The 17,583-nt window shown below is 32.3% G+C and overlaps 1 protein-coding gene across 1 annotated transcript in view; it reads left to right on the forward strand.

Moving 5' to 3' along the window:
• LOC115885241 (brain tumor protein-like) overlaps nt 1–17,583 on the forward strand; it is a 44,633-nt gene that overhangs the window by 14,792 nt on the left and 12,258 nt on the right. Inside the window, 7 exon segments of the mRNA XM_030904082.1 lie at nt 1,316–1,754; nt 3,601–3,759; nt 4,052–4,164; nt 4,167–4,259; nt 5,479–5,836; nt 8,171–8,403; nt 13,765–13,963. Coding sequence (XP_030759942.1) covers nt 1,316–1,754; nt 3,601–3,759; nt 4,052–4,164; nt 4,167–4,259; nt 5,479–5,836; nt 8,171–8,403; nt 13,765–13,869 — 1,500 coding nt within the window. The 3' untranslated portion in view covers nt 13,870–13,963.

Below are 17,583 nucleotides of genomic sequence, written 5' to 3' on the forward strand. Positions count from 1 at the left end.
AGTTGGTACAATTGAAACGCATAGCAGAAAATTAATATATTTAAAATTTGAGTGACAAGTGATTACTTCAAAATATTGTTAAAAAAACTGTATAAAATTAAAAACATCTAATCGAATTACTTTATTAAAAACAATTACAGTATGTGTTAATACAAAATAAGCAAAAAAATATAAAAAGATTTCCTGCTTTCAAGCCGTGTTCATGGTCAAACAAGTTCCTGCATTTATTTTTATATTTATCAATATAACTTATGTAAAAATAAAAAAAAATGTTGCAAAGGAATAAATAAAACACAATATAAATAATACAAAATATTTTATTAATAAAAGCACTTATTGCATTTTATACCTTAATTAACTTTATTTTAATTTTTGTAAACCAGTATTTTTTGACATTATCTCTCTGGAATACTAAAATTTATTATTTACCTATCGTGTGCTGCTATTTTACAGATACTTCAGTTTTTGGTACCATATACGAGATGGTATACAAATTTTATTTGTATCTAATACAACTCTCTGGCCATACTCTCTGGCAAACTGTCTCTGGCGATCTCTGGGCACCGAATATTACTGTAAACTATAGTCTGGCTCAACCCTTAATTTTCCTTCGAGTTTTCCTCCACTTAATTTAAAAAAAAACACGAAACACGTAATAACGCAGTCCAAAATGCAAAATATTTATCATTTCTATTTGACATAATGTAACATAAACCTAATTTATAACCTATAATTTGGCAAGAGTTTGACATCTCTCAAAAACCTTAAGTCGAATTTATACGCATCGGCGTCCGTTTGTCGTTCATCGTTCCGTCATACTAATAATATTGAAATATGATGTGTCGTTTTTGAAATAAACCAATAAAACTGGTTCAAAACAATAATACATCGATAGTTAACTTAAAAAATATTAGAAACTTTTTTTAGTTAAATAAATGGATTGGTTTGAACGTCATCTGCTTTTTTCTGTCATCGTCTGTCGAAATCTTACCTGAGAAAAAAACAGAGTATACACATAAAGTGCTTCATAGTTTCGTCACTTTCTGTACAAATTCGGAATTCGGAGTCTTCCACCAGTCCCATCCTCTGCAGGGGTGATCTTAGCCTGCAGTGGCCCATGTATGTTATGCTGCAGTGAGCATACACTCATACACACACCATTGCCTGCTCAACGTGTATAGATGTATTTAACTATTAAATGTTTTATATAAATTTTGACTGACTATGAAGATTTAACCAAAATTTTCAGTTTGTAATCTTACTTTCAGCAATTTTTGAATTCGTTTCTGTCTTATGAATAACATTTTTTTTACAGGTTATAAAGGAACATTTCGGTACCTTTATCACCGAAGCCACCATAACAACCCCACCTCCCACTCCAACGAAACGCTTGCCCGACCTGGCCCCCCTAAACATCAACGGTGTCATTTCCAAGACGGTGGCCCTCACCAACGGCACGTCCATCGCTTTGCCCACCACAATTCAATCCAACTTTGAAGGCGACCTCACCAACAACCTGCAAACGTTCGCCCAAATATCTAGTCCGCCGTTGCCGCACGTGTCCTCCACGCCTAACTTACAGGGATTTTCGAGCATCGCCGAGTTCAATTTGGCACAGCTGGCCACACTGGCCGAGACTACCAATAGCGCAGCTACGTCACCCACGCCTCAGTTTAATCTGGCCGATTTGCTGACCAACGACACGGCTTACAAGAATCTGGCGTCGTTGGCGAAGCTTGGACTCAACGGTAGCGGTAAGTTGAATTATTTGTAATAATGATGTTAATGTGATTGATAAGTAATAAATAAAGGTCCCGCATTTAGTGTTGTAATAGGGGGAATGTTCTCGTTCGCGAACAATCGAAAAAAATCAGGGTCCGAATTCTGTAACTTTGACATAAAAACGTTACGCTTTCAAGGCGGTGAGCGAAAGTATGCGATTAGCGGAAGGCCAAGCAGTCGATTTTGGTATTCTCGTTGCCGTGCGAATCGTTTTCTAGATACGCATTGAGCACATATTGGCAGCATCGCAATTTCTCAGGTATCTAATAGTTTACTATTAGTCAAATGTGGATAAAACTTTGAATAAAAAGATTGAGAAAGGAGTATAATGCTATCCATGTATTCATGCATGGTGGGCGGAAAAATGACTCTAGGGTGGGGATCCTTGGAAGCTCTGTTTGATGACTCATTTTACACATTTCAATTTGATTTGAAATTTTGTGAATTTGTCAGTCTTTACTTGAGCTTATTTTATGTTATTTCTTATTTATTCTACTACTGATAGTTGTATAAAGGTAGTATATCTAGATGGAAATTGTGGAAGAACTTAAATTAACAGTGACACTATTGCGATTTATCGAAAAAGACTGTAAAATAGTGGTTGTGGCGTGCGGTAGATCTCGGTCAAAAATCGAGTAAAATAATGGAACTTTTCGCTAGTAAGTGCCTATACATATAATATAAATACGTGTAGTAAACCGAGCATTTATAAAATTCGCTTAAATTAACTAATTATATATTTTTTCTAGCATTTTTGCTTTTATTTACTACTTGTCAAAGATTAGATGTCAAAGAATTTAGATACGTCAATTTGACTTACCTGCTTGAGTAGCGTATCGGATGTGTTGTTGATAACTTATCTATTTTTATTAGAATTGTATATTTTTATAACAATTTTAATAACTACCAACATTTATTCACAACGTAAAATAAAACAACAAATTATTAAGTCTACCCCACGTCTACCCTACATCATAGTTTTACAATTTTTAGATTAAATTCGAACGGCATTGATAAACCGGAATTTAAGTCGACCATATTTCATTCCTATCGCGATGGATCTAAGATTTTTGATATGCTCCTTCCATAATCTTTTTATTCGAAGGGATAAAACGATGAAAAATGTCAATGTTACGTGAATTTCAAACCTATTGTTGAATTATGTCAACCTTTTTTTCTATGGATATGTCATTATTATTATACGAGGGAAATATTGGAGTCGCTTCTCAGCATTTTTGATGTTTTGAACACGATATTTATTGCTACCGATATTTATATGTTACCCTATATTATATGATTTGAACACGATATTTATATGCTACCAAGTCGTTATCAATTACTTATTGAGGAATTTGTAGAAGAAGAATTAATTTTCACTAAAGAACAAGATAATGCACAAAATCACAATTTTTTCGATTTTTACTGACAGTTCGACAAGCAAAACGAGCCTTATCCTTTATTATTTCTACACCCTGTAATTTCGAAAAACTAAGCATTTTAGGACATACATTTATACAAACTTTTTTACTTATTTTTATCTGCACAATATGCTGCCGAAGTTTCCGGAATACAGTTCGGACCACCCTGTATATTCAATGGAAATAAAATCAAAGCACCGTTAGCCTGCAGATTGTGCTGCTGAAGTTTCCGGAATACCGGACCACCCTGTATAATAAATTTTTCGTATGCTCACTATTTATATCCGCGTATTTGTATATGCCGGTTGTTTACGATATTCTCCGATGGTGGCAGCACCGGCCGCGGCGTCACACAGTCATTGTCAAAGTTATAGAATATAATAAACATTATTGGTTACAGATACCAACCCAGCAATTCCTACAAATGGCGCAAACATGTTGGTGCGTTCCACTTCAACAGCTTCGTTGAATTTGACCAACAATTTGATCAACGGTTTTGGAGGAGTATCAAACTCCACTTCTCCTTTACTGTCAACGCCTGAAGATATTATACCCCAAGGTTAGTATTGTATTAAAATAAGTATCTTAAGAATGTTTAGTATGATTTAAAAATGTTAATCTTCGAGCAAAAACATTCGGTATTTTTTTCTTATTTCTTCATTAAAAATTAAACAGCTCTGTTCATCAACCACTTTCTTGACGTCAGGCGTATTCTATCAGGCCTTTTTTTCTCGATGGTCACGGTTTTACTCGATTATCGAAATCCACAAAAATGTATGCTTCGCAAAAAAAACATTTTAGATTACTTTTAATAGTCTTTAGAAGTTGTCTTCAAAATCGTATTAATTTAGATTCCACTTTGCCCAACATTTTACCTCCAGCATCAACAAACGCCAACCCGGTGCCCAACCGTACTAACAAGGTGAGCCCGATGCAGATCCGGTGCAAGTTCGGCCAATTGGGACCCCCAGCAAAGGCCAGTTCAATTCCCCTCACGGTTTCTGTCTGGGACTGGAGGAAGATATCATAGTCGCCGATACCAACAATCACAGGATACAGGTGAGTGAGATACAATTATTTCACATTAAACTGTGTTTTTTATGTATTTCCCATTAAACTGTGTTCTTTATGCATTTTAATGTTTTAATTGTCATTGTCATTTGATTTGGGGTAAAGCTTGATTTTCATGCATCCTTTGTCCGACGACACGATGATACAAGATTAATTTTATTGGTTGAATTTAAAGACTTTGATTGGTTAGAAAATTACCAGTTTTTAACATTATAAATTACAGTTTTTAAATTTATTGCATTTTCATTTTCATAACGATTTCGCTGTTTTACTTATAGTCTAAGAGCTAGCAACGTTTTCGAGAGAGAATTTTAAGAAAGCTGGTTCTTTAATATATCTTTTGCTATGCTCACCTGAACAGAATGCGGACCGTCTGGCTGCTGGTAGACGTTTCGTTCGATACACTACTGCGCATCATATCTGTATTCAACATCTGTTGACTACTGCGCCTCACGAATTCGCCCTGTATTTCAGGAACTAAGGAGGCTAGGATAAACTTATGTGTAGCATATTTAGTTTCATAAAAAAGTAGCAAAGTAATGTGAAAATCGCATCATTGTACCTCTGCTCATAAACGAGAAATCTCATAAAACACGAAAATGGGACACCCTATACAGATGTGATGCACAGTAGTCTACCGGTAGCCAGACGGCCCTCACTTTGGTCAGGAGAGCATAGCAAAAGATTTATTAAAGAACCAGCTTTCTTAAAATTTTTGTTTTCCTGACGGTGCTAGCTCTTGTACTATTATATTTTTTATTAAGGTTAGATTAAATTTGTCAAAAAAGTGTCAAAACGTCCATTATCGTACGATCTTTCTCTTTTTACGGATGAAAAGTGACGTGAAAATTCAATGACCAATCAGAGCACCGTCGGACCATCGTATCAACGGATAACGGACGCATGAAAATCAATCTTTATAGTTTTATTGACGTACAATCTCTGTCAGAATTTTAGTATTTTTATTAGCTTTTAGTATTTGTCATTGTCATTTGAGGTTGTCATTCCATTTTCATTTGGACTTGTAATTTTAATGACGTATATCGATCATCTCAAAATTAAAATTTGGTTAGGCTGTCAAACAATTTTTATTACTGACTTTGATTTTTAATTTGAAATTCAATTTTTTATTACTAAAATGCGTTACCGATTTTTCAATGCCCTGTAGAAAACTTATAGGACTAATATTCGATATGTTTCAATTCAGATCTTCGAAAAGACTGGCTCGTTCAAATTCCAGTTCGGCATTCCGGGCAAGGACGAGGGCCAGCTGTGGTACCCGCGCAAAGTGGCCGTCATGCGCAGCACCGGCAAGTACGTGGTGTGCGACCGGGGCAACGAGCGCTCGCGCATGCAGATCTTCACCAAGAACGGCCATTTTCTCAAGAAGATCGCCATCCGCTACATCGACATCGTAGCCGGTTTGGCCGTTACCGGAGCTGGGGAGATTGTGGCCGTGGACAGCGTCAGTCCTACGGTGTTTATCATCCACGAAAACGGGGATTTGTTGCGCTGGTTTGATTGCAGCGATTATATGAGGGAGCCTTCAGACATTGCCATTCACGGTAAGTTAATATCTATAAAGAAATCAATAACAGTTGGGGGTACACGTCATCAAAATATTTAATACGTTTTTATCACTTCAATTCGATACCAAATAAACTTTTAGTAACGTAATTGAGGGCGCAATTAAATTCATTGTTGCCAACTATGGACATATTCAGCGCCAGGCTGACCAAATGAAATTGCCAAGTTGCCATATTTGTTTACTGATATTTTGATTTGTTTTGATAGTTTAATTTTGCATTACGAGGGTTTTTTAGGTTAAGTGAATTGTGTTGTGATATTTTAAACTTAAAATCTTTTACTAGCAGACCTTCTAGTCGAAAATTGGTCTTTTTAGTACAGCTTGTAGTGTAAAGTGTACCATTGCAATAAAAAAAGTAGTACAACAAAATATGATTTAATCTGCTGGTCTATAATAAAATATTTTTAAAACTTGAAAAATTGCTCATTTTTAAAAGGTAGGAAAATTTTTTATACTTTTATTTCGCCACGTATACCTACCAATTATTACCAAATTCATGGTAACTGGTAACGCCTAAAAAGTTAGGTGGGATAATTGTATTGTTTTCGTAGTGACGACGATATCCACTTCTCGATATCCTTATAGACCAGGGGTGGAACTCTGTAACGAAATAGCGATCGGTAGCGATGAAGAATACTGTCGCTTGCCGTTTAGTTTGTACGGCCAAGGTCAGTATTCTTCATCGCTACCGATCGCTATTTAGTTACAGAGTTCCAGCCTAGGACTTCTATCTGGACTAATTCAGGATTTCTATCAGGACTAATTTTTGTACTACTTTTTTTTTTATCGCAATGGTACAAGATGGCTGAAGCAGCTTAAGCCCACGGCCACACAGAAAGCGTTTTTAGCATTTTGCGTTTTTTGCGTCTCAAGCACTTTTTGCGATTTTACCGTTTGAAGAGTTTTTTCGATTTGTGTCCATTAAAAACATGCAAAAGACGCGACAGGTCTGCAGTTTCTATCAAGATGTCAATTAGTAACGTCGCAAGCTGGTGGATTCCCAACAACCAATCCTGCGAGAATGAGATAGGCGAGATCGGCGCGGTTAGCGTTGAAGAAACGAAGATAAAAGATACTGGGACTGAATTGTGGACGGGCCGGGGCATATATTCGGCGACAAACACAATTTACTACTAGTGCCAGTGGTGTGTGTAAAATTAATAATTATTATTTACCATTTATTTTTCGAATTTTAGTATATATGTGTATAGTTTTTTTATGTTGTAGTGTTGTGGTTACTTGTTATAATTATAATATAATATAATAAATAATTATAATTACATAATAGAATAGTAAGTATTACTAGTTGCTACCGCAATTTTAGGACATGATTTATGAAACTTTTTGGCGTGAAACTTCTTTACGCGCGCTGGGAGTAAAAATTCAAAGCCGTGACATACAAGCTATCGAGATGGCCCTGACACACGAGCTAGCTTTAACGAAACGTGTTAACGGCTTAAAAATACGAAGTGACGCGACGTTTTATTTGTGAGCATTTCACGTGTTTATCAAAAATATTGATATTTTAATACAAATTTTGTAAAAGTGAATAAATTTATTACGTGTAAAAAACCATTTGTTACACGTAAAAAACTATTTTTATTATTTTACGCAAATAAAACTGTTACACGTAAATAACTATTTTTTACGCGTATAAAACTATTTATTACTGGTAGAAAACTATTTTTTACGCGTGTAAAGCTATTTATTACGTGTAAAAATCTATTTGTTACACTTAAAAAAATATTTTTTTTACGCGTCAAAAACTTATTGTTTCTGGGGAAAAAAATTTACCCAAAAAATATTTTTTACGTGTAAAAAACTATTTGTTACACGTAAAAAACTAATTTTTACGCATCTAAAACTCATTGTTTCTGGTAAAAAAACTTTTTTGCCCAAAAAAAATATTTTTTATGTGTAAAAAACTATTTGTTACACGTAAAAACGACTTTTTACGCGTCAACAACTATTTGTTTCTGTTAAAAAAACTTTTTTACGCAGAAAAAATACACTTTACGCATAAAAAACTATTTTTACGCGTAAGAAAATATTCCTTTTCAAACTGCACTTTTCCAAACATTTCCTTCAAATTTTTGAATTTAATAGAATCTTCCTAAACAATAGATGTTAACGCAAAAAACAACAGTAAAAACGCAAAAAAACGCTTTCTGTGTGACCGTGGGCTAACAGTCATTGCAAAAAACTCATTAAATCCCTATTAGTATTTAAGAAATCGACGACAAAATAATATAATAATTTTACTCCTAAACATTTCAACAACTAAGCTATAAAAATCTGGTTTTTTTTTCAGGAAAAGAGTTTTATGTTTGCGACTTTAAAGGTCACAATGTGGTGGTTTTCAACGAAGACGGGCAATACTTACGTCGCATCGGCTGCGAAAATCTGACCAATTTTCCCAACGGAATTGACATTTCCGATGCCGGCGACGTGCTGATCGGGGATTCCCACGGGAACCGGTTCCACGTCGCCGTTTTCGCCAGGGACGGGTCTCTCATTTCAGAATTCGAATGCCCATATGTAAAAGTAAGTAATTGTATTATATAGTAAACGTCACGAATGTTTGGGAGTGATTTATCGGTCGCTACCATGTGAACTAATCTGTTCAAGGTCACATAAAACTTAATTCCAGTGCCGTGGTGTTGCAAGTCATTATAATAATCAATATATAATCTGTTGTAATTTGTTGTTTTAACTGTCGAAGTCTTGTCAAAACATATATTTGGTTATAATATAAAATGGAATGCACCATTGGTCGCACTGCAAGCACACTAATGGACTGACGCACAAAAACGAATCAATCAAAGAAACGCGATATAGTATCGTCTTTGTCAATCACGCTAACATTTAAGAATAAGTAGGAGGAGCGCAGGCAGATGATTAGACCGGGCCTTTAAAAACCTACGTCTGCGGTAAAAAATTACGTTTTTAATGTAAAAATGATAGCGCGCGTGTCGATTCTAACTTCTTCAAGCGATGAATTACTCCCAAACATTCGTGGCGTTTACTATAGCAGAGAAGAAAAATCGTAGAGAAGCGACAAAAACCGTCGGCACTATTGAAGTGAGGGGGACCAAGTTTTGTGACTTTCAAATTGGCGTACAGTACATCTGCTGGATCTGTGTCTATGAAAGGAATGCGGGCAAAAAACATTTAAATAAACAGCAATATATTTTATACGTCGATTTGACGAGTGCGTCACCGCAAATCGCTCCGCCCACTCACTTTATTGGCTACTTGCAAATTTGTCGAATTTTTATTGATGGGACGCGCCGTCTAATTTTTTACGAAAAACATCGAGAAAATATCGTTTCCCCTCTCACGGATACCCCGGAGCTACAGAACGGACAGACGTACTGTACTATACAATATTTAGGAATCATACTGAATAGTAACAATCTTTTAAAATTTAACGAGTTCCCGCGGTTTGTGGATTTACCGCGTTCTAACCATTTTCTAACCTATTCCTTTTAGAGGGACATTTGTTTGTTGTTGTTGACAATATTGTTTGTTTCGAAATTAATATTTGAAAGTGATTTTTTTTTAATCAAAATTATAAATAAAACAATTTTAAGAAAATTTCGAATATTTATCAGCTGTTATCACAAGAGTTAAAACAAACCAAAAAGTAAATAACATAATTAGAGTTGAGGGTTGGGACCGGGGTGTTACAACAGCAAAATAAAACACTAATTTACCACAATACACCAGAACACTTTACTTCTGCAGTGCATCAGCAAACGATTAAAACTAAGATGATTAAAAAACATAATTTCTCCATAATATGAGAACATAGGTGGTAGATTAAATTTAAAAGAAAGGAATCCCAGAAAAGATTCAGCGGTTCTGAAAATGTAAGCAATTTTTATTAATTTTCAAAGAATCTCGGATATTCTGGACTTATTTGAAAAACTGTAAAGAGAAAATATGCTTCATTTATCGAGATCTACCGGCACTGAAAATATATGTACTTATTTAAGACTCACCCTGTATATTAAAAAATCATATTTTACATAAAAAAAAACATATTACATTTAAATATAACACAACTCAAATTAGCGTCGCTAATATATTATATTTGCGATAAAATATTTAACTTTCTAATAGTGTTAATTTTCTAATTATTTTTTATTAAACGCTAACAACCTGCATCTATTTTAAGTTTTTATTATATTTAGTTCTGAAAGTTCTTTCTTTAAGTACTATTATAAGGTAAGGGTAAAGTATAGATTAATTAATTAAAAAAGATTAATTATGTACACAAATAAAAAAATAGTAAGATTTCAGGACTTTATCATTAACAATGGCAACGCTGGCCGTATTCCGAAAAACACGTTGAGGTGACAGTTAGCCGGTTTACCTCCCACTCCAACTTTTTAGGCGGGATGCCTTTTGTCGCTTCTCTACGATTGTTCTTCTCTGATTATAGTCTGTCCAACGACAGAGTCCTTGACAGTGATAGATGTCTATCATTTTAATTTTAAAGCATTTTTTTGATTTTTCAAAGAAATATTTTGGTGCAATTGGAATGCACAGCGGGAAGTCATATTTTAAAATTTTTAGTGACGAATAATTACTTCAAAATATTAGAGAAAAAAACTGTATAAACTCAAAAAAATATACTCTAGTTATTTTATTAAAAAACTAAGTTTAGGGTGTGTGTTATACAAAACAAAGATGTGTATTGAATAAAGCACCACACACAAAAATCTATAAAAAATAACTATTTTTTACTTTCCAAATTTAAGAAACATCACACGCGATAACTCAGATATTTTTTTTTAGATATTGAACCTTTTTTTTGATTTTGAAGTTCGGATCTTTTCCAAGATGTTTAAATGAGAAAAATTCGATAGGCTTGTTTTCTTTCCTGTTAGTCCAATAAAATAATTAGACGCAAATTGTACATAAGAACATTCTCTATAAGTTTGCCTAATGAATTTTTTTATAAGTTTATTATTTCCGGACTTAGCGGCCGTTTCATGAGCCCTTTGGGGTGGTTTTCAAAAAGTTAGTTTTACAGCAAATTGACCCTTATGAAAGTTGTCCATAATAAATGGACAAACAACTTTTCCTCATGATTTTTTTTGTAGCTTCATTATTTTTGGAGATAGCGTCCAGTTCATGAACAAATTGGGGTAGTTTCATAATTTTTGTTTAGTTCTACAAATTTACCAACTTAAAGGTGTTTATATTAAAATTACATGCAAACTTCTCTGTGGTATGTATTTATTTCCCCAAAACGAAACATGGAATTCATCAAGTGAATGAATATTATGATGTTTTTTTATTTGTATCGTCTTCTTTTGTGTGATGGACCTGGCGTTGGCTCCTCAAATTTATTGTTGGTTTCTTTTGTTGCTTCGTATAAAGTAAAGTTGTCGTCGTCAAAATATAGTTCATAAGGCAAAGGTGTACATATACCTCTTATTTGAACGAGTTTCCTAGGGTGAATTTCCTGAAAAAAGGGTAACATTGAAAACTACCCTAATTTGTTCATGAACTGGACGCTATTTCCAAAAATAATCAAGCTACAAAAAAATTCATGAGGAAAAGTTGCTTGTCCATTTATTATGAACAACTTTCATAAGGGTCAATTTGCTGTAAAACAAACTTTTTGAAAATCACCCCAAAGGGCTCATGAGACGGCCGCTAAGTCCGGAAATAATAAACTTATAAAAAAATTCATTAGGCAAACTTATAGAGAATGTTCTTATGTACAATTTGCGTCTAATTATTTTGTTGTAGTACAGTTTAAAAAAAAACACCCCTATTGCTCAAAAACCGCAAGGGGAAAATTTCCGATTTTGTTAATTTTACTCTCAGAAGACAGTCGCTGACAAACTGAAAAAATCAGCTTGCCCGTAATTTTTTTATTTTCACTCTATACGGCGATTCAATTTTACTGGATTATGTCAAAATTAAAAAAAAACCGTCCATTTACTTTTAGTGCATATCAGTTTTCAGCAATGGTGTAACTTTCATATTTGTAAAGATTTTCGCATACAGCTTGCGAAAAAAATATAGCAGAAATATTAAGAAAGTTTTTTAATAAAAACTACAATCAATTATTTCTAATGGATTTCGATATATCGATATTTGAATTCAGAGTTCTAATAGCGCGACCACTGTCGAACACCAACTCAATTTCACTTATTTTTGCCAAAAATTTACAAGCTATACAGGGTTGTTCACCACATACGACACGGAGTATTATAGCTAAATGATTAGATTTTTACAAATTGTAAGTTTTGTGTTCGTTGAAGGACTATTAGAGCTACAATTTAAAAATATTTTTGCAAGATACAGAGTGTCCCAAATAAATAAAAAATATCAAAGTTGTATTTTTTTTAAATGGAACACCCTGTATATTATTACATTTTTAGTTTCTACGATTAAAATAAAGGTAAATTTGATTAAGGTTTATTATACTTACACCTTACCGTTTTTGAAATATTTTCAATTTTGTGAAATTGCAGTAAAAATTTTAAGGCTTCATTTCTCCAAGGGTGTCAAAGTTTTTAATACTAAATATTTACTGAAGTCTATTTATTGATCAGTTATTTTGTTGCAATAATAAAAATAATACTACCTCATACAGAGTGTCTAAAAATTTATTTTAAATTATTTGTAGCTTTAAACGGCAATAACTTCTTTAATTTAAATAGAACGCCCTGTATATTTTAGGAGAATCAGATGCACAATTTAATTGTCTATCAAATTGTATTATACCACTTTTTATCTATCCCTTCAAGTTTTCGTAGAAAATGCATTTTCTTATAATTTAGACCTCATTTATCAATATACCCATGGAATATTGACATTTTAGATTGTTTTTAAAGCAACAAATGTACAAAATGTACAGGCTAGTAATATTATCGTTTTTAGAAAAATGATAATATTACTAGCCCATTTGTATGCAAAAAGAAAATTATTTAAATCTTTATAAAAGAGTACATATACCATTAATTAAATATACCACCATTATTTCCGCCCAAATACTAATTAATTACATACTTAATTATGTTCGTTAATAAATTATTCTAAATAAATGTGGATTTGAATCAGAAGTCAATATAATAATAAGTTCCGAAAATGAATGTCTCCGTTGTTATAAATAAGTATTTTTCAAAAAATCAATATCTTTTTTAAGGTGTTAGTTTTTACCACACTGTTTAATACGCATACAAAATTCAATTTTTTAGTATTTGGAGCAATTATTATTAATCAACGCAAACAGTCAATTAATGTAGTTTGAATACTGGAATCATATTAATTGGTCCTCTTTAACAAATATTTAAACAGTTTTTTTTTATTTTTTATTGAAACAAACTATATCGACAATATTAATACCTTTACTCTTTAAAAATTTGGTACATCTTTAAAAATAATCTAAAATGTCAGTATTCCATGGGTATACTGATAAATGAGTTCTAAATTACAAGAAAATGCATTTTCTACGGAAACTTGAAGAGATAGGTAAAAAATGGTATAATACAATTTGATGAACAATTAAATTGTGCATCTGATTCTCATAAAATATACAGGGTGTTCCATTTAAATTAAACAAGTTATTGCCGTTTAAAGCTAGTAATTGTTTAAAATGAAATTTTAGACACTCTGTATAAGGTAGTATAATTTTTATTATTGCAACACAATAACTGATCAATAAATAAACTTCAGTAAATATTTAGTATTAAAAACTTTGATACCCTTGGAGAAATGAAGCCTTAAAATTACTACAGCAGCGCCATCTTAAGTCTTCCCCTTTTTGATGACCACTTTTTAATGCACGAAGATAACGTAATGTAACGCTTTGCGTTACATTACAGGGCTCGGCACAAGTAAATCTCCACCTTAATAATAATTTTGTCCATTGTTTTCCAGGTATCCCGTTGTTGCGGCCTGAAAATCACCTCGGAGGGCTACGTGGTGACCCTGGCCAAAAACAACCACCACGTGCTCGTCCTGAACACCCTCTACATCCTCTAGGGCCGGCGGCCCCGCCCACTGATCTCGCACTGTACATAGTATCGAACTGATTTTATTTAACGTTTAGTCGTTTAAGTTTTTTATTCGTTTTGAGGTAACTGAATTCATCCAAAGCTTAATTTTTAAGACCACACTTTTATATACACGTATATATTATCTATACACATTTATATTATTATCATCGACCTAAGTTTGTTTTGTTGAAACGTGATTCTTTTTTTCGTAACAGCAAAGAAAGAACAAAGATATTTTGTTATAAACATTTTTACTTTAAGCCGCAGACGCGTACATATGGTTCCTACATTTTGTTTTTTTATTATTAATATTATTTTTGTGTTTTAGATTTTTGAAGAATTAGCAAAAAAATACGTATTAATTATTCTTTTTTTGCTAATTTTTCCTCTAAAACATATTGTTTTTTTTTTCTTACGTTTGAAAAAACTATTCATAGTGCCAATTATTTTTTTGTTTAGTTTTAAGGTTCATTTTTTTTCGCTTACACACAGGTAATGTGCTTTTTTGTTAATGTTGAAGAGAGCATGTGCGTAGATGAGTGCTTGAGTAGTAAAAACCGATTTATTTTTTTTAATCTAAAGGACAAACGTTTAATTTTCGAAAAAAGAATATAGCTTTAATTTACGTTTTATATATTTACGGATATTTTTTTATTTTGTTTAGTAGCGCATTTCCTCAAATTTTTTTCATATTTTTAATGTGAATTAATAACATACAAGAAGAAATTTATAAGTTACTAACATCAGTTTTCGGTATCGATAAAAATCAACTCTACAGGACGATCCAGTTTATAAAAAACTCAGGTTTCTTATTTGAGATTTTTTGAAACCATTTTTTTACAAAGTTTTTTTGTTCAGAACAGTGGATCGTCCTGTTAAACGTCGGAATATTGAAAAATATTTTCGTTCGCAATGACGATTGTCCTATACATTCAGTTAGTTAATTATATGAACTCAAGTTTCTGGAATTTACGCGTTAGTCGAAAAAAGTTATTTATAAGCAAAATTAACGTATTTCCGTTGAAATTGTGGTAGGATTGATAACCGCAATAACCAGTGCCATGCAGTAGGATAGGTCCTAAAGTTGCAGCCTAATCGACGTGCTTTTTTGTGATTCTGTTCTCTTTAGAACGTTTTTTGAACACAATCGATCAGCGGTTGTTGCAAATTTAAAGGCGATTTGTAGTGATTAAACTAGTGTAGCTTCTAAACTGTCAAATGATGACATTTAAACGTCAATTTTCGATAATATAACCTATAAAAACGATATATTATAAAGTGATTTTTAATACATATTTATAAATAAATCCTGGGTTTCTTAAATTATAAAACTTTTCACACTTGCGAATTAAAATTTAGAAATTCAAGGATTTCTAACCTATCAAACAATGGCTAGCAGTTTGACGTCACGTCAGTGGGCGTAGTTTAACCTTTCCAGACAAAGCTATAAATACAGTTAATGTTCTATAATTTTTTTAAGCCATTTTACTCACAAAAGAAATCATCAAAGAGTATAACTTCAAACTGCCCTAAACTACTGGATTATTTTGAAGACTTACTTTTATCAAATAAGGTGCCCGGTGGCGTAGAGGTACAGGCTCTCGTCTACCAATCTCAAGGTAGTGGGTTCGAATCCCATACCCGGCATTGCATCAGCCGACTGTTTTTGTTAAAATAAAAATAGTTTGGGTACCTAGGTCGACTCAGCCTTAAATGAGTACTTGGGATTCACAATCCTGAGGTAATAATAGGCGGTTGAAGCGTAGTGCTAGCCACATTACCTTTCCTTGTTTACCGAACGGCTCTAGTATAGCAAGATGTGCCTTGCTACTCCGAAGGCGTTAAACGCTATATACGGGAGCTATTATTATTATTACTTTTATCAAATTATAGGAAAACCTCTTCAGGAGCGTACGTTATATTCAAATAAATACCCAAGAACTCATATTTGTTAATAGCAAATTGGAAAAATGAAATCATAAAATTGCTTATGGTTTGGTTTTATATCTATATTTATGGTGTTGTTTGGAAGGGCTGAAGTGACATAACAACTTAGATTGTCAATTGGGAAGGAGGTTATGTTAAAAATCATAATAATAATACGCAATTTTTTTAAGAAAAGGTACACCAAAATTTTTATGAATTTATTGCGATCTTCCAAAATAGGTTTTAGAAAAAAATTCAGTGGCTACAAGTAAAACAAAAACTTTTTTGGGATATTGTATAGATTCTGCACTAGTTTTACCAGTACAAAACGCTACAACATAGTCACACGCGTTTCAAGAATATTTGTTGTGAATACGATCAACCCAAAAAATCAACATCAAAAAGTTATGATAATGTTTCATCCGTGTTTATGATTGCGTGCGTGTTTACTTTTTCTGATAATGTCGGGGGGCGGTAGTCATGAACGGAACGTGAGATTTTTCGAAGGGTATTTCTTACACGAAAATTAGATAAAATATTATTTATAAAATATGTTTCAAATTAAGGAGTGAAAAACCAGTTTCTAAATTTGATTTAATGAATTTCGTGTTGAAATTTTGATATAGAAAATATTTTATTAAAAAATTTCGCTAAAAATTTGGTTCACCTAAATTGAAAACAATTATTTTTCGAAATTTGATAATCAAAACACTTTTTTTAATTCTCAGGATGTACGTTTTGCTTATTAGGTTGTCGTCATCAGAGATGGTAAATTATATCAAACCATTTTTTATCATTAATTTTTAGAGTATGTTTTAAAGTAAAAAAATGGCATTTTATAGTAAATATTTATCAGAATATCAATTTTTTACTAAAATCAACTAAGTAATTTGATAATCATCCGGTAGTACAAATAGAAAAGTTTATTTTTATAGAGTATTTTACTCATGTATATAATGTATTTTACAGAAGTAAAATAGATATAGTACATAAGTTATATGGATTACTTTCTAAATAATTTTTTTTTCTATTAAAGGGGTTGTTAACTTAGAACAAACTTGTATAATCATTGTTTTTATACGCAACCATTATATACACATTTTGTTTATTATTAATTGTAATTTTTCAATCAATTTTTCAAATACATTTTAGCAATCACTATCTATGTATAAGAAAAAAGTTTATTGACAAGTTTAACGTGATCGCGAAGGCGTTTCAATATGGCCGACTTGACTTCCGGTTATCAGTTGTGTTCAATTTTTTTAAACGTTAAAATTTAAAGTAGATTACACTCAATAATTTTCTGTTTTTTCACCTTAAAATAATAAATGTCAATAAAATCTATAATTGATCGATGAAAAATGTTTAATAAAATAAAAAAGTACATTAAAACAAGTTGTAACAAAGTTACAGACTAGTTTAAACTTGCTCTATTATTTATTACGTTTTTATTCCGAGTATTATCACTCGCTTTTGAAGTCTGTTTCTAAGATTTAGAATAATTTCAATGTATTTTGTGGTTTGACGCAATGTTGTTCCAGATTTATACACTTTACATAAAATCAATATTTGTCGAATAAATAAGAAATATTACAAAATAATGTTTTACAAATCTGACATCAATGATGTTCATGACTTTTTTCCTTCTTTAATAAACGAATATTTAAATAGAGCACATTCGACACTCCCTTTTTTATTCAGCGGTTTTAATAATTTACCTGATGAACACATCATTTAAGGAAACCTGCATCCAGAAAAAAAAATTACAAAATCG

Source organism: Sitophilus oryzae, unplaced genomic scaffold (genome assembly GCF_002938485.1).
Source record: "Sitophilus oryzae breed Bouriz unplaced genomic scaffold, Soryzae_2.0 scaffold_378_pilon_pilon, whole genome shotgun sequence".
NCBI classification, from domain to species: domain Eukaryota; kingdom Metazoa; phylum Arthropoda; class Insecta; order Coleoptera; family Curculionidae; genus Sitophilus; species Sitophilus oryzae.